The sequence below is a fragment of the Gorilla gorilla genome, chromosome 1 (assembly GCF_029281585.2).
Source record: "Gorilla gorilla gorilla isolate KB3781 chromosome 1, NHGRI_mGorGor1-v2.1_pri, whole genome shotgun sequence".
Taxonomy (NCBI): Eukaryota; Metazoa; Chordata; class Mammalia; order Primates; family Hominidae; genus Gorilla; species Gorilla gorilla.
Window position 1 is genome coordinate 236,870,276 of NC_073224.2, and position 22,615 is coordinate 236,892,890.

Genomic DNA, 22,615 nt, shown 5'->3' on the forward strand with positions numbered 1-22,615 from the left:
CGGGGCTTGAGGGGCGTGGCGCCCGCACGTGGCCCACGCTCGGTGCTCGCGGCGGGAAGGGAAGCAGGTGTGGGTGGGGAGCAGAGAAGGGTGATGGGGAGAGTCCCTTCCGAAGGTGTTCAGGCGCCCAGAGCCTCAGAGGCGCCGGGGAAGCGTCAGGGACCACAGACACCGTTCCCGTGCGTAAAGCTTTCCTTCCAGGACCGGGGGGATGGGAACAGAGCCCCCCCACCCTCACCATCTTCCAGAGGGGTCCTCCAGCAAGAGAGTGCCCCAGCCAGGAGAGCCCCCAGGGCAGAAGGTCACAGACCCCCTCTGCTCAGTAGGTGTGAGGTCTGTGCTGAGTGCTGGGCGGACACCCCGGCTCAGGCCTCTGGCAGCCTGGTGCCTCAAGGGGACCTGTTAGGAGCTAGGGGCACAGGCTGGTGTGCTGACTCCCTGTGAGTGAGCTTTGGAATGGGGAGTGTCCTTGTAGCTCAAGGTCGCAGAGGAGAGTAGGCCCCCGCGTGGATCCCAGAAAAGAAAAAGGTGGGACAGTGCCAACACCGGGGTTTAATTGTGAGTCTGAGAACAGGACGCATGGTGGGGGCGGGTGGTTCTGGAGCTGGGCCCCGGCCTCTGCTGGGCTGACCGTATTTGGGGGCCTGGCTGGGCCTACTTGGAGGTCCCCTTCTTGGATTTGCTGGTCAGGAAGGCCTCTGACTGTTGCAGCGGGGGCACTTTGATGCCTTTCTGCTTCAGCTGATTATAGTAGTCGCTTCTCTCTGAGATAATTCTCTACACAAGAAACACAGCCGTCGAGGTGGCCTTCCCAGTTCCTCACCTTGGCCTTGAGGCCGGTTTGCACAGTCCATGCCAGCTGCCCGGGACGCCACCCTCTCCTCCTCCAGAGGGGCTTGCTGCAGCAGGGGTGTGCTGGTGAATACTTACAACCGGCTCTCCAGGGGGAGAAAAAACAAACAACGCTCGGCTTTGTGGCGTTGCCGGTTTCTGTGGTGGGAATATTCCCACAGTGGCTGATTTTCAGCCACGGAAGTGAAGTCACAGAATGCAGAGCCGGGGCACGTGCACACCACCAGCCCGCAGAAGCCTGCACTAAGTCCCCTCTTCAGCCCTCTTAGAGTTGTGAGGAGCCCCAGACTCCTAGAGATCTTTGAGGTTGTCACATCTGTCCCTCAAGTCCCTTCTGTCCTGTACAGAGGGAATGTTGTCCCCACCTCTCTTCCATTCTCCTCTCTGGGCCGTTGCTGGTTCATGTCAGGCTATGGCAAGCAAGCAAAGGTGTTCTTCCCTGGCTACTGTGCGGTGGGAATAACTCCCTCCATCCTCTGTCTTCCCTCTTCTCTTCCTCTTTCTCTCCCCTTCCTCCTCCCCTCCCCCAGACAACAGTACCAAGGCCGCAGAGACCTCTCTCCACATTACAGCTCTGCAGGAGAGGCACTGTCCAGGGCCCCCCCACTCTGCAGAGGAAGGGAACCAGGCCTCAGGACGTGGGTGCTGGAAGGTCAGGGGCACACACGGGTTTAAGGGCAGCCCCAGAGGGTGAAGTGTGGGTCTTGGGAACAAAAGCAGCTCCTGGTGAGAGGTGACCCCTTCGTAGCACACGGCCCCACACAGAGCCATAGCCGGTGCCTGGCTCCTAGAGCTCTGAGTCTTACAACACCTTGCAGGTGAGCATGCGCTCTCCATCACAGAGGGAGGCATCTGTGGCTCAGAAAAGTGAGTGTGTGGCCTCCAGCTGGTGGGTGGTGACCCCCTCATGCCCAGTGAGCCCGAGGCCTGAATTCTCCTACACCCCTCTACTTCTCCGAGGCCCCTGCTTGGGGACCTCTGGTCAGGAAGGAGCCCAGGAGGCTGTGGCCGGGGTGAGAGGGGTCTGCACCAGGGCCCTGGATCAGTGGGTGGTGATACCAGCGAAGGAGACCAAGCTGGACAAAGCCGGGGCTGGGCTCCTGCTGTGGGAGAATCTTCGTGACCTGAGCGGCTTGTCCCCTCTCCACAGCGCTCAGGATGGGTTGTGGCAGTTACTGCTGGTCTCTGATGCCCGTCCCCCATTTTGCTGAGAGTAGTTAAGACTCCCGTGCCATGCCCCCACCTGCCTTAGGATGATTTGATCCCCTCTGCCTGAGCAGAGAGAAAGGAGGGTCCTGGGGTCCAGGTGAATGGATGACACAGGTAGGATGAGAACAGAGTCCCTTGAATCTAGTCTAGGCCCGCCACAACCCCCTACCACAGCTCTGGCCTGGGGGGCTGGGGCCCGGATAGAGGCAGCTGAGCTTAGGGGTATACCTGCAGGGCTTCCAGGATGTCATTGTCAGAGATCTCGTTGGCCAAGGACTTGGTCCCGGAGATGCTAAAGGTGGCCTGGATGATCTTATTCCTTAACCTCTCGAGCTATGAGCAAAGGGACAACACCATCATTCGCCTTTACCCAAGAAGGCACCTGGCCAGTGGGCTGCACCCCCCCCCACCACCTTATTTTTTATGGACCAGGAAGGAACAGCTCACCCTCACTTTTCATGGCTTTAGAAACTGGAAACAGGTGCCAGAGAAGTCAATGTGGATTGTCTGAGAGCTGGGAGGTGCCGGATCCAACCCCTGACCCTGTGCGGCCCACCCCCAAAGCCCAAAGACTCTCCTGCACCAGGTGGGCTTTTCTAATTGGAAAGTAAAACCTACACACACATATATATATATTTTTAAACCAACAAACCAAAATAGTACAGAAGCCGCACGTAACCCCCGGACCATCCTCCACTGCCCAGGGGAGCTGCAGTGAGCGGACTTCCTGGCCCTTGGGGACACTCTCACTTTAGGCATTTAACAGTGCGCTGCTGGTGCTTCCTTCTTTCCATGCTGACTAGGAGGTACCTGTGCCATGGACAGCAGCATTGAACCTGGCCCCCGCGCACAGTCCCGGAAGGCGTTCTCGTCTTCTGCTGCCATGAAGATCCTTGTCTGCCTGTACACCCGCAGCCACCTCCCCAGAGGTAGCTAATTGTGCCTCCCAGGAAGCTGCAGAGGAAACCCCTCCAATCTGCACCCCAGGAGCCTCAGACAGGAACCCCTCGAGTTATGCGGCATGCTCGGCATGAGTTCCTCATCCAGAAACCCTGACGATGCAGAGGTGCCCCACAGGAGCCAGGCCCGAGAGGCTCAGCCTTGCCTCCGAGTGGAAGCATGTCCACACTGCCGCTCGGACAGGTTTAAGTGACAGCAGGAATGTCATCGGCCCCTGGCCTGTGTGAGGAGTGGAATCCTTTCCTTCTTTCCAGTATTTATTGAGCGCCCAACTTTGTACAAACACCGTGCCAGGTGCTGGAGGTCCTGAGGTCACAAGGGGCTGGGCCTCTGTACTGGGGGTGCCTCCCCAGGGTAGAGGTTGGCAGCTACCCGGGGTGTCCAGCCTCACTTCCCCACACCCATGGGGCCTCACCATCAGGCTTGGCGCTAGTTCCTGCTCACCCGGACTTAGCTTCACAATATTTCTCAGCTCAGCTTTCCAGGCTCGACCAGGTCAGTGCAGGCTGGCGCACAAATGGACACACCTAGACCCCCTCTGGTCTAACGCTTTCACCAGGACTACGGCTGGATCCCAAACTGTTTTATCAAGGGATACCAGGGGTGGGTGCCTCAGTCTGACCCAGCCAGAAGGAGGTGGACTCAAGCAGGAAAGAGGACGCAGTTTAGTTGCAGTTGGCATTTCTGGTGGGAACCTGACTTCAAAAGCCTCCATACATGACCTTGACCTTTGCTTAATTTTGGATTCTAAATCAAGGTCAGGGCCAGGCACGGTGGCTCACACCTGTATTCCCAACACTTCGGGAGGCCAAGGCAGGCAGATTGCTGGAGCCCAGGAGTTCAAGACCAGCCTGGACAGCATAGTGAGACCGTCTCTACAAAAAGCTTTTAAAATTAGCCAGGTATGGTGGCACATGCCTGTGGTCCCAGCTACTCAGGAGGCTGCGGTGGGATGACGACAGCTTGAGCCTGGGAGGCCAAGGCTGCAGTGAGCTGTTATCACCCCACTGCACTCCAGACTGGATGACAGAGAAAGACCCTGTCTCAGGAAAAAAAAAAAAAAAAAAAAAAGGTCAGCTCTTTATTGATTTCCTTTTTGGCACGGGGCCCTCACAAGCAGGGCACACTCTGGCCTTGCTCACGTTTCATATGACACCCCAGTGGAGCCCTGCAGTTGAGACTGCCAAATCCCAGCACCACCGCAAAGCAGGTGTGCTGTCCAGGGGAACTGTTCATCCTTTCCTATTTGTCTACTAAGTGAGGATCATGATAACTACTTCGCAGTCTGGTTAAAGGAGCTACATGACTTTGATACCAAGAAGGTACTTAGAATGGTGCCTGGCCCAGCAAGCACGCTATGACTCAGAGATGGGGAGGGCAACACCATGCCTCCCTATCCAGGCGCCCTCCTCCTTTCCAGCCAGTGATCCAACCCCTTCACAATGCAACCCAAGACCCGTAGCCCTGCCCATGGGGCTCCGCTCACTACTGCCATTGACGAACATTTCCGGGCTACTCTGTTGCACTCTCACTCCGTCCTCTACCCACATTTCTTGAGTGTCAACGCTGTGTGGATGCTGGTGTACACGGCAGAACCAGCCCGAGCCCCAGCGTACTCAGACCCCAGTTCTACCTCGGTGGGCAGTGGGCAGAGACCTGGGTGCTCGGCCGCCAGCTGCTGGGACAGACCCTCAGGAGGAAGGGCTGGGCATACCCTGGACTGGGAGCTCTCCAGGGCCACGCGGGTGTGCTGCTCTGCCTGCTGAATCATCTCCTTCTTGCTCTGCAAATCCTCCTGCAGCTGCTTCCACCTCTGCAGGTGGTTCTGGTCCAGTTCCACCTGCTCCTGCAGCTGGCTGACCTTGGTGTCCAACTCTGAGATGACGCGGTCCCGCTTGGTGAGCTTTCTCTCCAGTTCCGACACTTGCTAGGGATAGCCGGGGAGAAAAAAGAGGTGGGGTCATTTCGCCCAACCTGAGTATGTGTGGTACCCATCCACTTTTTCCTAAAAGATGGCCGGCGGCCAGGTGCAGTGGCTCATGCCTGTAATCCCAGCACTTTGGGAAGCTGCGGTGGGCGGATCACGAGGTTAAGAGATTGAGACCAGCCTGACCAACATGGTGAAACCCTGTCTCTACTAAAAATACAAAAATTAGCTGGGCGTGATGGCAAGTGCTGGTAGTCCCAGCTACTTGGGAGACTGAGGCAGGAGAATCACTTGGACCCAGGAGGCGGAGGTTGCAGTGAGCTGAGATCACACCACTGCACTCCAGCCTGGTGACGGAGCAGGACTCTGTCTCAAAAAAAAAAAAAAAAAAAAAGGACTGGCAACGCTTGCTGGGTCCCTCCCTCCAGTCCAGTCTGGACCCAGCAATTGCGAGGAGCCTTCTGTGTGGACGTGGGGTGCAGAGATGTGTCGAGTGGCATGCTACCGAAGGGGCCCTGGCTCGGCTGTGAAGATGCTCCAGCCCCGTCTTGCCCTTCGCTGTGTTGGGACTTACAGCAAGAACAGTGGCCTGGCTGATCATTTAACGACACCCAGGCTGTCACCTGTCGGAGGAGCTGGTTGTCCTTTTCAATGAGCCCCATCATCTCTTGGTGTTTCTTATCTTCTCGGAGGTTGGAGAACTGGAAGGAGACAGAAGGGTTGGCTTGGGGGACTCCCAGGTTTAGATAACAGACTGAATTCCGGCATCTAACTTTTTTCCTTCCCCAAAGCTCCCTAAAATAATAGCAGTGGGATTTCTATTGAAGGCAGGGAGAAGAGGAGAAGAAAAAGACTAAACATATTTTGGAGAGTTTGAAGGTGGCTGAGTGGTATCTGACATCCCAGATCCAAGAAAGCCAAATAGCCGGCAGTAGGAAAAGCAGAAAATAAGCCCAATTCACACTTGAGTTCCTAAAAGTCTCAGACATTGTTGGTCCGGGTTCTTCTAAACATGGAGGCTAAAATGAGGATGATTGGTGGAATGTTATTTCAGAAATGAAGAGCCCTAGGCCACGTGCAGTGGCTCACACCTGTAATCCCAGCACTTTAGAAGGCTGAGGTGGGTGGATCACTTGAGGTCAGGAATTTGAGAGAAGCATGGGTAACATAGATCCTATCTCTACAAAAAATAAGAACATTGGTTGGGTGTGGTGGTGTGCACCTGTGGTCCTAGCTCCTCAGGAGGCTGAGGCGAGAGGATCACCCGACTCTGGAGAGGCTGAGGCTGCAGTGAGCTGTGATCACACCACTGAACTCCAGCATGGGTGACAGAGTGAGAACCCATCTCAGAAAAAAAAAGAAAAAAAAAAAAGGAGAAAGGAAAAGAAAAGAAACTCTCCATTAAAATGCCAAAGCAAAGCACACTGCTCTGCCAGGGAGCACAGAGTGGTCACCTGTGTGCTCAGAGTCCAGTCAACTCGAACATTGGAGCAAAGCTCTCAGATGAATGACAGACACCAAAAACAAACTTTAAAAGGGAACTTGTAGGAAATAGAAGTGGTGCAAGAAGTTAGAAAACTAACAGTATGATGAACGCTGTCATCAAGGGAAAACACTGCAATTGTGAAGCCAAACAAGAGTGTGCTTCAAAAAAAGAAAAATGGAACACTCAGAGAACATCAGAGTAAAATATTATAACAAGATGAAAAGAGCTGTTGATAAAGTTAAGGCAATCTTCTAGAAAGTATCTGTAAGAGACAAAGAGACAAAAAGGTTGAGATAACAGATAAAACAAGAGCGGGACAGGAGGTCCAATAGTGTGAGAGAAGGCCATAAAAAAAAATAAAACCAAAGAAAATTCCAGAACTAAAGGACATGAGTTTCCAGATGGCCGCTGAGTGCCCAATACAACAGATGAAAACACACCCTCAATAAAGCACAACTCTGGGAGGTTTCAGATCACCTGGGACAAAGATAGGATCTTACAACTTTCCGGAGAGGAACAACCAACCCAAAAAGAACCATGAACGACTTTGGACTTATCATCGGCCAACCTGGAAGACAACAGAGGAATACCTCTGTGATGCTGAAGGAAAATGGTTTTCAGACAGGGATGCTATATCCAACCCAGATGTTACGAGGGTGTAGAGTAAGGACATTTGCCAACATATCCTGTCCCCAAAACTTTACCCCTGTTCATCCTTTTTTTTTTTTTTTTTTTTTTTTTGAGATGGAGTTTTGCTCTTGTCGCCCAGACTGGAGTGCAATGGTGCAATCTTGGCTCACTGCAACCTCCTTCTCCTGGGTTCAAGCTATTCTCCTGCCTTGGCCTCCTGAGTAGCTGGGATTACAGGCATCCACCATCACACCGGTTAATTTTTGTATTTTTAGTAGAGCTGGGGTTTCACCATATTGGTCAGGCGGGTCTTGAACTCCTGACCTGAGGTGATCCACCTGCCTCAGCCTCCCAAAGTGCTGGGATTACAGGTGTGAGCCATCATGCTCAGCCTCATTTATCCTTTTTGAAAAAACTACTGGAGGATGTGCTCCACCAAAAATAAGTGAAGAGGGCAAGAAAGCAAAAGATATGGGATGCAGCAGTTTTAAAGTTGTGGTTTATGAATCTTAGTACTGTTCTGTAAAACTTATTTTATTTATGTGTGTGTGAGAGACAAATAACTGTCCTAATGATGTCAGTGCAACATTGATTGTGATAGAATGATATGAGAAGGAGGGTGATGGAAAGGCTGCCCTTGTGTGTGTTGGGGGGCGGTGGCAAGGGAGGAAAAAAAGGAAGCATTAAATAATGTTAAGATGGAGAAAAATCTAGAATGGCCATTATGAGCATGCTATTTAGTGATTTGGAGATAGATTCATAAAGAATGTGCTGGAAGAATTTAAAATGATGCCTTAGGAGAGGGCGAATGAGAGGGAGGAGGTCAGAGGCTCCTGGTTTTCATGACAGGCCTCGTGGAACTATTTGATTCTTTAAGCGATGTGCATGAATAACTTTGATAAGAGTAAAAACCTAAAACGCTTAACAAAAATGACAAGAGTGGGCTCAGTGGAGTAGCAGTCTCTCTAAGCACGGATAGAGCGTTCTTACCCCCAGGACTCGGGCCAGGAGATGCTTGAGGAGTGGCCAAGAGCACAGCGGCTCAGGAGACAGGGACACGTGCTTCCAGCCCAGGGGCAGGGCAGAGCTGTGGCTGGGCACATGGGCTCCAGCCTCCCACACACCTTGGGGAATCCTAGCGGGGCCGCTATCAGCCGCACAACCGTGGGCCAGCTGCCTGGACGCCCCAGGCTCAAAGTCTCCATCAGTAGATGGGACGGGCAGCGCCTGCCCCGAGCTGCCGGGGGTTAATGAAGCCTGGGGCCCGTGCTCATGGAGCAGAGGCCGGTACTGAGCGCACGGCCACCTTGTCGGTCATGGCTTGTAGCTGCCGCCTCCGCTCTCGGAGCTCCTTCTGCAGCGTCTCATTTTCCGTATTGATCTTTCGCAGCTGGGTTTCTTGGAAATCCACTTGTTGTTGTAAAGATGCAATCACTCCTGGGCACAGAGGCAGAGGCAGTGAGCAGGAGCCAGCAGGGGCAGTGAGGGACAGAAGGAGAGGGCCGGGCCACTGCGGCAGCTGGGAGGGCTCTGTCAGCCTGGGTGAGGCTGCTGACACCTGCCCCTGCTCCAGCTCACTGACCAGAGCAGGCAGCGTCTGGGCGTCCCAGCTCCTGGGCCGGGAACCACTGAGTGGCCAAAGCCCAGTGCCCCCCGCCGAGGCCCTACCTGTTGCAAGGGAGTATCTGGTCCTGGTGGCCTCCAGGTTGAACTGGAAGTCCAGGATGACCTGCTCGTACTCCTCCAGCTGGGCCAGCAGCTCCTCCTCAAACGACTCGGCCAGGGAGGAGGCCCTTCTCCTGGGGATCTCCTCTTCCTCCGGCAGCTCCCTTTCCTCTGAGTCCTCATCCCTGTCCCCTTCCTCCTCTTCCTCCGCCTCGCTTCCCTCCTCACGCACGGATCCCATCTGGCTCACACCTCCCCTGGCACCCACGTCCTCCACCCCATCGGGCTCCCCTCCCAGGCCCTCGTCCTCCTCGCCACCTCCCAGGTCTGGCTCGTTGCCCCTCTCCGGTGCCGCGGACTCCTCCTGCATCTGTAAGATGGGTAGGGCAGGGGCTGGGCAGGGCTGCGGGGCACCCCCAGGGCAGGGGGCTCTAATGCTCATGGCGGGGGCACCGGGGAGGGCGCCTCCTTCCAGGCTGCTGCAGGGTCCAGGGAGTGGGGGAGCATCTGCCTGGCAAGGTCACCAACAGTGGCCCAGGCACTGTGGCCTCTGTCACGGGTCCTCCCTCTGTCAGGAGACTGCACCTGACCTGTGCCTTCAAGGGGGCTAATGACCCACCCACCTCACCTGCTCCCCTGGAGTGGGGCACCCCAGGTCAGGGCTGCAGCAGGGACACTTGGGGCCTGGGCCTCTTAGTTAAGCAGCCTAGGTGGCTCCTGGGCCCAGGTCCCCCGCTGCGTGCCTGCTCTCCAGGCGGCCCGCACCTGCCACCAGTGCTGCAGCTCCTCCGCATCTCCGGAGAAGGCCTTCAGGAGGCTCAGCCTGCCCGGCTTCAGCGAAGCGTCTGAGAGCTGCTCCTGCAAGACGCCCGTGGGACCCTCAGCTTTCCAGCCCCTCCTGCCGCACCCCAGGGACAGACCACTGCCTGTCCTAGAAGGGACAGCAGCCTTTCATGTCTGGGGAGGGGACCTGCATCCTCCTGCCAAGGGGCTGGGGGATGTGGGTGCTGTGGCAGTGGAGGGCACAGGAACCTGCGGATGGGCAGCTCTGGGGGCAGTGGGGCTCTAGGCACCCCCAGGGCAGCCCCCAGCAAGTGGCCTTGCAGTAAAGGACAAGGCCGGGCAGCCTTAGACACGCCCACCGTGCATGCCACTGCCTGGGTGCCCACCCTCAGACACCCACGACAAGGCCGGGCAGCCTTAGACACGCCCACCGTGCATGCCACTGCCTCGGTGCCCACCCTCAGACACCCACGACAAGGCCGGGCAGCCTTAGACACGCCCACCATGCATGCCACTGCCTGGGTGCCCACCCTCAACACCCACGACAAGGCCGGGCAGCCTTAGACACGCCCACCGTGCATGCCACTGCCTGGGTGCCCACCCTCAGACACCCACCCAGCAGCCTGGGGAGGACAGAGAGTGGAAGCCCCCGGCTGGCCACCTTTCCCTGACCCCGCCCTCTGTGTCTAGGCAGCCTTCCCTTGAGTCATTTAGGGCAGTTGGCATGGTCAGAGGCCTTGCCCCTGGTCCCTGCTTCATCTCTGGCCCCCAGCATAAACTCAGGCTGTCTCCTCAGGTGTGAAAGAAATCTTAGGAAGATCAGGTGACCGCCCCTGGGCACAACACAGACCTGCCTCATCCAGTCCTCTGCCCACACCTAGAGGTGGGGTAGCATCCCCACCTGCATCCCCACCCCTACCCCACCCTCACCCCAACCCCATGCCCAACCTCACAGGGGGCCTCACAGCCAGAGAGAGGGGAGAAGGGATTCCTGGCCAGGGCAGGGTAATACAAGCTACCACTGCAGATGATGCACAGAGCCAGGCCTGGGGAATCCGCCTGCAGGGTGGCCTCCATGCCCCAGGATTTCAGAGGTGAGCTCAGCCCTCATTTTATGGATAAGGACCCTGAGCCCAGACAGCGTTGTGCCTTGCCCCATTCAGAAAGCAAGTCAGAAGCCAGGTGCAGGTGCCTAGACATCGGCTCACAGCTCTCATTTGTCATTTTGCGCCTCCATTCACCTCTCCCCCGCCTGTTGCATCAGCTCATGGCTCTCATTTGTCATTTCGTGCCTCTGTTCGCCTCTCCCCTGCTTGTTGATCAGAACCCTGAGAACCGGTCCACGTTCCAGTGAGGACCTGATAGGATCCAGGGGGCCTGGGGGTTTGCCAGGGGCCTGTGTGTCACTAGCAGCTTTGGACGCTTTGAAAACAACCGTCTTAGAGCTCTGTGCTGTGCCCCGCTGGGGCTGGCTCACCCTCCTGCCTGGGGATATGGATGTCTCTTGGCCTTTGCCTTTCAGAAGGCATTTCAGCTGCGTCTTCAGGGCCTCCCTCTCCTCCTGGAGCAGCAGGATCTCCTCGTCTTTCTTCTCAACCTGTATCTCCAGCTCAGACAGGCAGTGATCCTGGGCAGAAAACCAAGGGCAGCCCCCGTGGGCCATGCAGCCACACACTCTTCCCCTGAGCTGCCTCCAGCCCACCCAGGAGGAGCAGATCTGCTGTTGTGGTACCCCAAAACCCCAGGGTCCCAGGGATTTCAAGATATGTACTGCGGTAAAGAGCTAGCACTACACATCTGGAGATCAAGATGTGCCAGCTCTTTACTGCAGCCATGCCTGGCACCTCCAGTGCCTCTGCACCCATCCTAAGAACAGATCCTAAATCCTCGTCCGAGGAGTTGCAAGGCAGCTTCCCTTTTGGACCTGGCCCGTGGTGTGTCCCTGCACCCCACTATACCACAGGACACCAGTCTTCTTTGCGGCCCCGACACTTAACCAGCAACACCCTCCAAGCTTCCCTAGGGGCCTGTCGGGGAGCTCCTCAAACTTTTGTTCTCAGAATCTCAACTCCCTCAATTCTTCAAAATTAAAGACAAAAATAAAGATGTTTTCAGGCAAACAGAAATTGAAAGAATCTGTGACCAGCAGACCTGAACTTAGAGAAATACTAAAGGGAGTTCTTCAGGTGGAAGGAAAATGATCCCAACAGAATATTCTGGAAGGAAAGATAACTAGAAAGTCCCCTAAATGTTTGGAAAGTAAGTGATAGGCTTCTGTGTAGCCAATGGGTCAAAAAAGAAATCACAAGGAAAGCTAGAAACATTTTAAACTGATAATGAACATCCGGACACATCAAAGCTCGTGGGACGCAGTTAAAGTTGTGATTAACGGCAAATTTATAGCCTTAAAATGCATATACCAGGAGGGAAATGGAAAATCATGACCCAAGTATCTATCTCAAGAATTCAGAAAAAGAACTAAAATTAATCCCGCAGAAAGTACAAGAAAAGGAATAAAGATAGGTGTGAAAATTTATGATATAGGAAGGGAGAGGGAGAGAGGAGCAAGGGGGAGAGAGAGGAGAGAAGGATAAAGCAAACGTGGCCACATTTAACATTTGGGGAATGGAAAGGTACATGGGAATCTTTGTAGTATGGATTCTTACCACTTTATGCCTGAAATACAAAGTTAAAGGGAAAAAAAAAGTGCAGAAATCACATTTCATCACCCTAGCCATGGTCCCCAGACACTCGCACGTCTCAAAATAGTGCAAGGACTGCTGGAAGGGAGATCCGATTTCCTGTTGGAGCTGCCGAGTTTACACAATGCCAGCTGCAAACTTGTTGCTGCAGGTGGCTCTCTTGCCACCAAATGAGAAGAGTTTATCTATGACAGCCCAGACGAAGGCAGAGAGGAGATAAAGAAAAGCCTGATGAGCCCCTTGGAGCTCCTGGAGACAGCCAAGCCTGCAGCCCTTCCCTTGGATGGTTCGTACACACGACCTGGTAAATCCCCTCCCTGCTGCCTGCACGAATAACAACAACATATCTGCCTGACTCTTGGCTAATGATATGCTCAGCCTATTTCTCAGAAATGAAATTACTTGGTTAAAGGGTAGGAACACTCTTAAAGCAGTGAAATCTATAATAATGTAGAGGTAGAGTTGCAGGAGTAAACAAAATGAATATCATGGACCCCCCAGGAGCTGGGACTGGCAAGCCCCCTTGTGTCTCCGTTCAATCATATGACCCCCCCACGCCTCTGTGCCCTGCACCAACTCACCAACATTTTGTGACTCATATCCATAATTTTCATCAAAACTTTACCAGTTTCAAAAGAATGCAGAGAAAGAAGGAAACAGACACTAGAGAAAAATCAACAAAATCTAAAGCTGATTCTAAGAGAAGGTTATTAAAATTGATAAAACTCCAATGAGACCAATGGGGAAAAAGAAAGGAGGCACAAGGCAGCCACATTGGGAATGAGACAGAAGCCGTCCCCACCCTGACCACGCTGCATCAAAGCTAGTAATTATCCTTGTACCATGTACAGCCTTAGGCTGATACATAAAAAATCTTATGTGAAATAGATGCATTCCTAGAAAAACACAGAACACCAAAACTGAAACTAGAGGAAAAAGAAAATCTGGATATATTTTTAAATAATTGAATTTGTGATTTTTTTTTTTTTTTGAGACAAAGTCTCGCACTGTCGCCTGGGCTGGCGTGCAGTGGCTCGATCTCAGCTCACTGAAACCTCCGTCTCCTGGATTCAAGTGATTCTCCTGCCTCAGCCTCCCAAGTAGCTGGGATTACTGGCATCTGCCACCATGCCCAGCTATTTTTTTTTTTTTGTATTTTTAGTAGAGATGGGGTTTCACTATGTTGGCCAGGCTGGTCTTGAACTCCTGACCTCATGATCCACCCACCTCAGCCTCCCAAAGTGCTGGGATTACAAGGGTGAGCCACTGTGCCTGGCCTAATTTGTGATTTTTAAAACTGCTCCTGTAGGGGCCCAGTACAGTGGTTCACACCTGCTATCCCAGCACTTTGGGAGGCTGAGGCAAGAGGATCACTTGAGCTCAGGAGTTCGAGGCACACCTGAGCAACATGGAGAAACCTCGTCTCTACAAAAAAATGAAAAAAATTAATGGGCATGGTGGCGTGTGCCTGTGGTCCCAGCTATTCGAGAGACTGAGGTGGGAAGATTGCTTGAACCCTGGGAGGTCAAGGCTGCAGGGAGCTGGGATCACTCCACTGCACTCCAACCTGGGTGACAAAGTGAGACCTTGTTTCATAATAAATTAAATAAACACATTAAAAAATAAAAGTGCCCCTTTAGATGGAGGCTGCCGTGAGCTCTGATCGTGCCATTGCACTCCAGCCTGGGCAACAGAATGAGACCCTTTCTCTAAAAAATAAAGGCTGAGCGCAGTGGCTCACGCCTGTAATCCCAGCACTTTGGGAGGCCGAGGCAGGTAGATCACGAAGTCAAGAGATCAAGACCATCCTGTCCGACATGGTGAAACCCGTCTCTACTAAAAATACAAAAATTAGCTGGGTGTGGTGGTGCGTGCCTGTAATCCCAGCTACTTGGGAGGCTGAGGCAGGAGAATTGCTTGAACCCGGGAGGCAGAGGTGGCAGCGAGCTGAATGGCGCCACTGCACTCCAGCCTGGCAACAGAGCGAGACTCTGTCTCAAAAATAAATAAATTAATTAATTAATAAAATAAGAGTGCTCCTGTGAGGAATCCCCAGACACAGAAGCCTTCAATGGCGAATTCTTCAGAATTCAAGGAAGAAATCACATCAGTCTTATACAAACTCTTCCAGAGAATAGAAAAAGAAAAAAGGTGCTGGGTGCAGTGGCTCACACCCCTAATCACAGCACTTTGGGAGGCCAAGGTGAGTGGATCACTTGAGCCCAGGAGTTCGAGACCTGCCTGGGCAACATGGGGAAACCCCATTTCTTTTTTTTTTTTTTTGAGACAGAGTCTCACTCTGTAACCCAGGCTGGAGTGCAGTGGCGCGATCTCAGCTCACTGCAAGCTCCGCCTCCCGGGTTCACACCATTCTCCTGCCTCAGCCTCCCAAGTAGCTGGGACTACAGGCACCCGCCACCACGCCTAGCTAATTTTTTGTATTTTTAGTAGAGACGGGGTTTCACGTGTTAGCCAGGATGGTCTCGATCTCCTGACCTCATGGATCTGTCCATCTCTGCCTCCCAAAGTGCTGGAATTACAGGCATGAGCCACCGCGCCTGGCCGGGGAAACCCCATTTCTACAAAAATACAAAAAGTAGCCAGGTGTGGTGGCGCACACCTGTAGTCCCAGCTGCTTGGGAGGCTGAAGTGGGAGGACTGCTTGAGCTCAGGGAGCTCAAGGCTTCAGTGAGCTGGGATCACACCACCACACTCCAGCCTGGGTGACAGAGTGAGACCCTGTCTCAAAAAATACTACTACTACTAATAATAATAAAATAAAAAAAGAAAAGAAATAAAAAGAAAAAAGGAACTGTTTTCCAGCCTTTTCTTTCATTTTAATGAGGCCAGAATAACTTTGATACTAAAATTTGATGACGGAATTATAAGACAGTGAAAATATAGGTTAGTCTTTCTTATAAATATAGATTTAAAAAAGAATAACCCTACAATGAATCAACTTGTGCATAAATCAAGCTGGTTATTCCTGTTATGATTTTTATTATTTAGAATACATTCTCTGAAGCAGATACTGTGGGTGCAAAGATGTGTGGATGGTTGGAAGTCATGCGTGCCGGTGAGTCTGAGTTCCATGCCGGCGTAACTGCCACCCACTGGGGTGAGGATGGACAGGGGTGAGGAGCTTTGTCAAAGCAGGGGGTCTGGAGGTCATTTTAGGCCATGGGGACCTGCTTGATGCAGCTAACCAGATACTAGAACCAGAGCCTGTCAGGGAGCAGGGCTGTCCTCCCAGTCGGACGCAGAGCGAGGGGTGGGGGGCCGGGATTTGCACCCCCTCTGCCAGTACCTTCTCGTGGATGACTGAGAGGTACCAGGGCATCCTCTTTCTCAGGCAGCTCTGAGATGCGACTGAGCTGCTGGTGACCGGACTCAAAGTCTGGGATTTTCTCCTCTTCCGCAAGTAATCGAACTCGCAGATGCTCTTACTGAAGGGAAGGAGGTACCCTGTGGCGACAGCGGAGGCCAAGTGAGAAACGAGACCCTTCCCTGCCGAGCTCCTCTGGCGTCTTCGATGACGACATCCACCCTTCCGAGACTCCCCTCGGAAACCCCTATCTGCCCAGACGGACTCTAATCTGTCTCCTAACTCTTGTCACCCTCATTTTGAGGACACAGTGTGGTGCTGCTGTGAACACGATGGGGCGCCCACACCCAGCACAGCGCGTGCTGAGGGAGTGCAGGAAGGTGCGGAAGCTCTGGCCGAGACACCCAGGACAAACGAGCCGGAGCTGGGAGTCGGGACAAGGGGGTCATCCTGATGCTGTCTCTGCACACCTGGTTGCTTGTCCCCTCCTGGAGCCTCAGTTTTCCCATCTCTCTCTCTCTCTTTTTTTTTTTTCTTTTTGAGATGGAGTCTTGCTCTGTCTCCCAAGCTGGAGTGCAGTGGCACGATTTCAGCTCACTGTAACCTCTGCCTACCAAATTCAAGCAATTCTCTGCCTCAGCCTCCCAAGTAGCTGGGATTACAGGTGCCCACCACATGCCCGGCTAATTTTTTTGTGTTTTTAGTAGAGACGGGGTTTCACCATCTTGGCCAGGCTGGTCTTGAACTCCTGACCTCGTGATCCACCCGCCTTGGCCTACCAAAGTGCTGTGATTACAGGCGTGAGCCACTGCGCCCGGCCCAGTTTCTCCATCTTTAAACTGAGAGGAGGGAGGAGATTCTCCACCTTCCTGAGTTCTAGGGGAGCTGGTCACTACAGACTCTAGGTTTCCTCCAGTTAAGGCAAGAAAGGAGACACGGTGCTGGGAATTTCCTCTTGGTAAATGGAAACAGGCACACCTGTCTGCGGGAGCAGTGTCCTGGGGGGTCTCCACCCACAGTGAGGGATGCACCCATCAGCCTCTGGGTAAAGGCCAAGGGGACAAAACTTTCAACTATGATTTTTACTAAAGACAAGGGGCCACGGTCCTGGGGGGACTGCAGCCTAGGCTGTCAGGGAAGGCAGGGCTAGTTCTGCACAAGGGAGGCCCGGAGGCCTTTCTGTGTGAGTCCTCAGGAGGCAGGCAGTCCCGGGAGGGAATTCCGCAGGGCACGAGCAGCGACCCTGCAAGAAGCAGGCCTCGAGCTCAGGGGCCCAGCAGGTGCAGGCAGAGGCCCTAGGGGCTCCCTCACCATCCACGTTCGTGTCTGAGCCCCGCCTGGCCGAGAACAGGTCCTGGGTGCCTCTCCAGGTCTCCGAGCTGTTGTCAATCTCTCCGGACAAATCGGCCTCAGTGGGTGAACCTGCAGAGTGTTAAAGATGCCATCTGGTAACTGCTGCGGTCTTGTCTCCCCAAGATCTCCAGGGCAGACTCTTATTTATCCTTAAACACCAGGTAGGGACACAGGTGGCTTTTTTTAATGGATGCATGGGACTGAGCAAGGGCTGAACCAAAGGGTGGGCTTCATCCTCCTGCCTGCCCTGGTGTCTCCACCTCAACAGACCCAAGTGTGGCTGAATTTCTCTAGCTGATGCCCCCTTTCCCCCGGAGGGGCAGACCCTACTTTCCTTCGGTAAAAATGTGCCTCCTGAAAGTCGAACAGAAGCTCCCGTGCCTCCAGACCAGCCCATCCAAGGCAGACCCTGTTTCCCCTAAACCATCACAAATTGCCCCAATGGCAGGTGCCTACGAGCAGTATGTAGATGCAGACCCCACGCCCAGGACACTGTGTGGCCCCTCAGCCTCCCCAGAGACCTGCCCACAAAAATGCCTGGTCCTGGAGCCCTGGCCACCGCGGAGACACTCTTGCTGAGGCAGTGGGGGCCTGACGCCTAGAAAGGTGGGGGCCCTGCTTCTACCTGATGCTGGCTGAGATTAGTGGACAGCACGGGACCCCCTCCCCCACCCCCCACCCCACCCTTGCTACTGGTTACAGGAATTTAGCTCAAGCTCGCCATCCCTAAGAATGGTGTCTTGTGTGGGGACATGGAACCAGTCCAGATCCAGGAGCAGATGCTGGGATGAAGCCTTGGCTCTGGGCAGCATCCCCCAGATGCCCATGGAGCTCGGCAGCTGCCTGCTCTAAGCCTCCTGTTCTCATCAGAGCAGTGAAGGGTTTGGACCGGATAGCTGCTAGGGCTCCCCAGGGGCACTGTCCCTAATGAGCTATCTGGCTTTATGGGGTTCTTTCCTGAAGCTTCCAGAATCTTCAACCATTTCCACTCCCCTAGCCCCTGACCCTACTGAATTTTTAGTGGGTGAAACAATAGAAAAGCAAGAAGGCTGGGGAGACAAATCATAATCATAGTAGCCAGGAGAAGCGGGCCCCCCTCCACCCCCAGCTTCATTGCTGCCCTGGCTTCCTGAGCACAGAGCGGATTTCAAAAGCAGCAGATGGGGCCACTGTGGAGGCCAACTCTGGCGGCTGCTCGCAGGCTGAAGGGTGCAGGAAGGCCTCCCCCGGCCCCTCGACTCTGACAGGCAGTTTCACAGGTGGTCCTGGTGGGGGGCTCTTACCACAGTGGGACATGGATGTGGCCCTGGTGCTGAACTGGGGGCAGTCAGGACGCGCGGGGAAGACCCTTTGAAGTTCCATTTTGGACATGAAGCCGGTGAGGCTGGCGGCATCCTTGGGTTCACTCTGGCAGAGCGGGGAAAGTAAGACAGACACAGAAGGCCCCTGACTGTAGGCCAGCCCATCCAAGGGCAGACCCTGTTTCCCTAAACCATCACAAATCACCCCAGTGGCAGGTGCCTATGAGTAGTATGTAGACGCAGACCCCACACCCAGGACACCATGTGGCCCCTCAGGCCTCCCCAGAGACCTGCCCACAACAACCCCCTGGTTCTGGAGCACTGGCTGCCCACCGAGAGCTTCTTAGGGATCCTGAAGCCTAGACAGATGGGGGCCCTGCTTCTGCCTGACTGCCGGCTGAGATTCACAGACAGGCCCCCCCACCCCACCCACACATGCTGCTGGTCACAGGCACTAAGCCACTCTCCCATTGGGGTTGAAAGGGCCTGCGTGTGTGCAGGCTGCAGCAGTGTGTCCCCTCTGTCCCCTCTCCAGCACACTGGATGCTCAGCAAGAGCCACGCAGACCCACTTTGGAAACCATAGTCCAGCCGGGCATGGTGGCTCATGCCTGTAATCCCAGCACTTTGGGAGGCCAAGGAGGGCAGCTCACATGAGGTTGGAGTTTGAGACCAGCCTGACCAACGTGGAGAAACCCCATCTCTATTAAAAATACAAAAATACAAACAAACAAACAAAATTAGCTGGGCATGGTGGCACGTTGTAATCCCAGCTACTCTGGAGGCTGAGGCTGGAGAATCACTTGAACCCGGGAGGTGGAGGTTGCGGTGAGCCAAGATCGCGCCATTGCACTCCAGCCCGGGTGACAAGAGTGAAACTCCGTCTCAAAAAAAAAAAAAAAAAAGAAAAAGAAAAAGAAAAAAAGAAACCATAGTCCACTAGGTCCAGGCAATGCCTTCACCCAGGAAGCTGCCAGGAGCCGGGCTGACCATCTCGGGCTCCCCCAGTACACGGTGGCACAGTGTACCTGACCGGCTGAGGTCCCCTTCCACATCTTCTCCCCTTCACTCTCCTTTTCAAGATGCACCTTGGGAGTCTTGGGGCAAACTGTACATCTTCTCCCTTGGCCAACCAGAGACACCGGGAGCCAAGGTCTGCAAGAGGGGAGGACCGGCCCAAAGCAGCTAACCCAGAAGAAGCCGGTGGCATGTGGGGACTAGGGCACCAGGCCCTTCAGAAAGGGAGAGGACCGCAGGGCTCTTTCCACCCCTAGCGCTCAATTCGTTGCCTGCCTGGAATCCCTCTTTGGTAACCCATCACCAGAAGGCCTGTGGAATGCTTTGTGGGCTGACAGCTCTATGGGCCCTTGGGGAGGAGGAGAAACAGGTCACCTCAAGGCTCGTGGCAGCCCTCCTCCCGGGACCCCATACCGTCTTCCTGTAGTAGCGGCTGATGGTCTGGGCCGACTTGCTGAGCGTGCGTGGCTTTTGGTGTGGTTTCCATTCTGGGCACCGGGCGTCCCGGCTGGCCATGCTCTGGAGGAGCACCAGGGCCCTGGCCATCGAGCTGGACGTCGAACTGTGCCTCTCAGACGGGCTGGCCTCCTTAGGTAACATGAGGCGTGGGATGCAAAGACCAAGTGAGCTTTGTCGCCTGAATGTGGACCTGAATGAGGACAGGCCCGGCTTTTCCCGTGGATCTCTCTTCAGCCTGGCTTGGGGTGTGGAGGGGAAGATGGCCTCGAACATGAACCTACTGGCTGGTGCAGTGGGAGGAGATCAGCTTCCAGAGCTCCAGGTCCTGTGGGCTCCTGGGAGCAGTGGTGGCATCACAGATGTCTCCATAGAAACCGTTATTGAGCAAAAGGGGCCCGCGGCTGGATGCGCTGGAGGCCAGTGCTGTAACACCAGGTTTTTGAGAAGAGCAAAGCTCAATATTGAAGGTTGCCTTCTGGGCTGGGTGTGGTGGCTCACACCTGTAATCCCAGCACTTTGGGATGCCCAGGTGGGAGGAATGCTTGAGCCCAGGAGTTAAACATTTTAATTAGCCAGGCATGGTGGCGTGCACCTGTAGTCCCAGCTCCTCAGGAGGCTGAGGTGAGAGGATCACCTGAGCCTGGGGAGGTCGAGGTTGCAGTGAGCTGTGTTCACGTCACTGCACTCCAGCCTGGACTACAGAGTGAGACCCTATCTCCAAAAAAAAAAAGAAAAAAAAAAGAAAGAAAAGAAAAAAAGAAAAGTCAGCTCCCAAGGACACAGGAGTCCAGCTCAAATGTCTCTGTGTGCTGGCTTGAAGACAGTAATTGTATTAGAAAAGGTTAGGCTGGGTGTGGTGGCTCACGCCTGTAATCCCAGCACTTTGGGAGGCCGAGGTGGGCGGATCACGAGGTCAGGAGATCAAGACCATCCTGGCTAACACAGTGAAATCCCGTCTCTACTAAAAGTACAAAAAATTAGCTGGGCGTGGTGGCAGGCGCCTGTAGTCCCAGCTACTCGGGAGGCTGAGGCAGGAGAATGGCGTGAACCCAGGAGGCGGAGCTTGCAGTGAGCAGAGATCGCACTAGAGCACTGCAGCCTGGGCAACAGAGCGAGACTCCATCTCACAAAAAAAAGGTTTAGGGGGTGGGCTCTGGGATTAGAACCATTTGGCCAAGAAATACCTAGAAGAGTAGATAGAGTAGCCTGACTCCCTGGGAATGATTTTTCAGGCTTCAAATGCCTACCTCAAGACATCTTTTAAGTAGAGAAAGACAAAACCCCTACCTTCAGAAGCCTTGATTGGGGTCTGAGTGGGAAGAAAGGCTTCTCTGCTTGCTGACTGAAGGAAATTTGAAGGGGGCCTGCCCCATCCACACCTGTGGGTATTTCTCTTCAGGTGGAGATGAGAGACTGAGAAAAGAAATAAGACGCAGAGACAAAGTATAGAGAAAGAACAGTGAGCCCAGGGGACCAGCACACTCAGCATGCAAGGACCTGCACCGGCGCTGGTCTCTGAGTTCCCTCAGTATTTATGGATCACTGTTTTTACTACCTTGGTGAGGGGAGTGTGGCAGGGCAACAGGGTGATGGTGGGGAGAAGGTCAGAAGGGAAACGTGAGCAAAGGAATCTGTATCATGAATAAGTTCAAGGAAAGGTACTGTGCCTGGATGTGCACGTAGGCTAGATTTATGTTTCACTTTACACAAACATCTCAGTGTAGCAAAGAGGAACAGAGCAGTATTGCTGCCAGCATATCTCGCCTCCAGCCACAGGCTGGTTTTCTCCTATCTAAGAGTAGAACGAATGGTCGGCTTTACACCGAGACATTCCGTTCCGAGGGATGAGCAGGAGATAGAAATCTTCCTCTTATCTCAACTGCTGCAAAGAGGCCTCCCTCTTTAACTACTCCTCCTCAGCACAGACCCTTCATGGGTATCGGGCTGGGGGATGTAAGGTCTTTCCTTTCCCACAAGGCCACATCTCAGGCTGTCTCAGTGGGGGGAAACCTTGGACAGGCTTTCTTGGGCAGAGGTCCCAGCAGCTTTCCTCAGTGTATTGTGTCCCTGGTTAATAGAGAATGGAGGATGGCGGTGACTTTTACCAGGCATGCTGCCTGCAAACAGATTGTTAACAAGGCATACCCTGCACAGCCCTAAATCCATTAAACCTTGATTCAATACAGCACATGCTTCTGTGACACAGGGTTGGGGCTAAAGTTACAGATTAACAGCATCTCAAAGCAGAACAATTTTTCTTCTTACAGATCGAAATGGAGTTTCTTATGTCTTCCTTTTCTACATAGACACAGTTACAATCTGATCTCTCTTTCTTTTCCCCACAGAAATTCATGACCCCATCCTTTCCAATATGACTTTATAAAAAATATTTATCATCCAAAAATCTCTTCAGTTTTTTGCATCTAAAGTACAAAACAAGCCTAGTATATATTTGAATTTTTGACCTACAGTCATATACCAAATAATGAAATTTTGGTCAATCATAGACCAAATGACAGACCAATACAATGGTAGTCTCTTAAGAATCTAATACTGTATTTTGGCCGGGTGTGGTGGCTCATGCCTATAATCCCAGCACTTTGGGAGGCCGAGGTGGGTGGATCCCAAGGTCAGGAGATTGAGACCATCCTGGCTAATACGGTGAAACCCCATCTCTACTAAAAATACAAAAATTAGCTGGGCGTGGTGGTGGGCACCTGTAGTCTCAGCTACTCGGGAGGCTGAGGCAGGAGAATGGCGTGATCCCGAGAGGCGGAGCTTGCAGTGAGCCCAGATTGCGCCGCTGCACTCCAGCCTGGGCGACGGAGCGAGACTCCATCTCAAAAAAAAAAAAAAAAAAATCTAATAGTGTATTTTCACTGTAGCTTTTCTGTGCTTAGACATGTGTAGATACACACATACGTTGTGTTCCAACTGCCTGCAGTAC

General features: G+C 53.5%; 1 protein-coding gene across 6 annotated transcripts; it reads right to left on the minus strand.

Moving 5' to 3' along the window:
* Positions 1–532: 532 nt before the first annotated feature.
* On the minus strand, positions 533–21,175 carry CCDC27 (coiled-coil domain containing 27). 6 transcript variants are annotated; one of them, XM_055351883.2, is made up of 13 exons: positions 19,624–19,843; positions 19,221–19,315; positions 18,176–18,299; positions 16,851–16,961; positions 15,522–15,679; positions 10,990–11,139; positions 9,495–9,587; positions 8,733–9,099; positions 8,371–8,501; positions 5,572–5,649; positions 4,736–4,948; positions 2,290–2,394; positions 533–777 (listed from the first exon to the last, which is right to left on the minus strand). In XM_055351883.2, exons 1-13 carry the CDS (start codon positions 19,694–19,696, stop codon positions 655–657), a joined length of 1,821 nt encoding a protein of 606 aa, XP_055207858.2. In that variant the 5' UTR covers positions 19,697–19,843; the 3' UTR covers positions 533–654. The 6 variants fall into 6 exon arrangements, 5 of the variants coding, with proteins under 5 accessions (XP_055207858.2, XP_055207905.2, XP_055207736.2 ...); XM_055351930.2 differs by lacking the exon at positions 19,221–19,315 and having other exon boundaries at positions 19,624–21,175; XM_055351761.2 differs by lacking the exon at positions 19,221–19,315 and having other exon boundaries at positions 533–1,262; positions 19,624–20,038.
* Between the last annotated feature and the right edge of the window lie 1,440 nt (positions 21,176–22,615).

Bases quoted from the DNA above. Each gene is read 5' to 3' on its own strand.
- CCDC27 (XM_055351930.2), bottom strand. From the start codon at position 19,941: ATGTTCGAGGCCATCTTCCCCTCCACACCCCAAGCCAGGCTGAAGAGA. The intron at 15,680-16,850 runs GTGAGGGAGCCC...CTGTCGCCACAG, and splicing joins CTCAGACACGAACGTGGATG to GGTACCTCCTTCCCTTCAGT. The intron at 11,140-15,521 runs GTACTGGCAGAG...TTTTCTGCCCAG, and splicing joins TCTCAGTCATCCACGAGAAG to GATCACTGCCTGTCTGAGCT.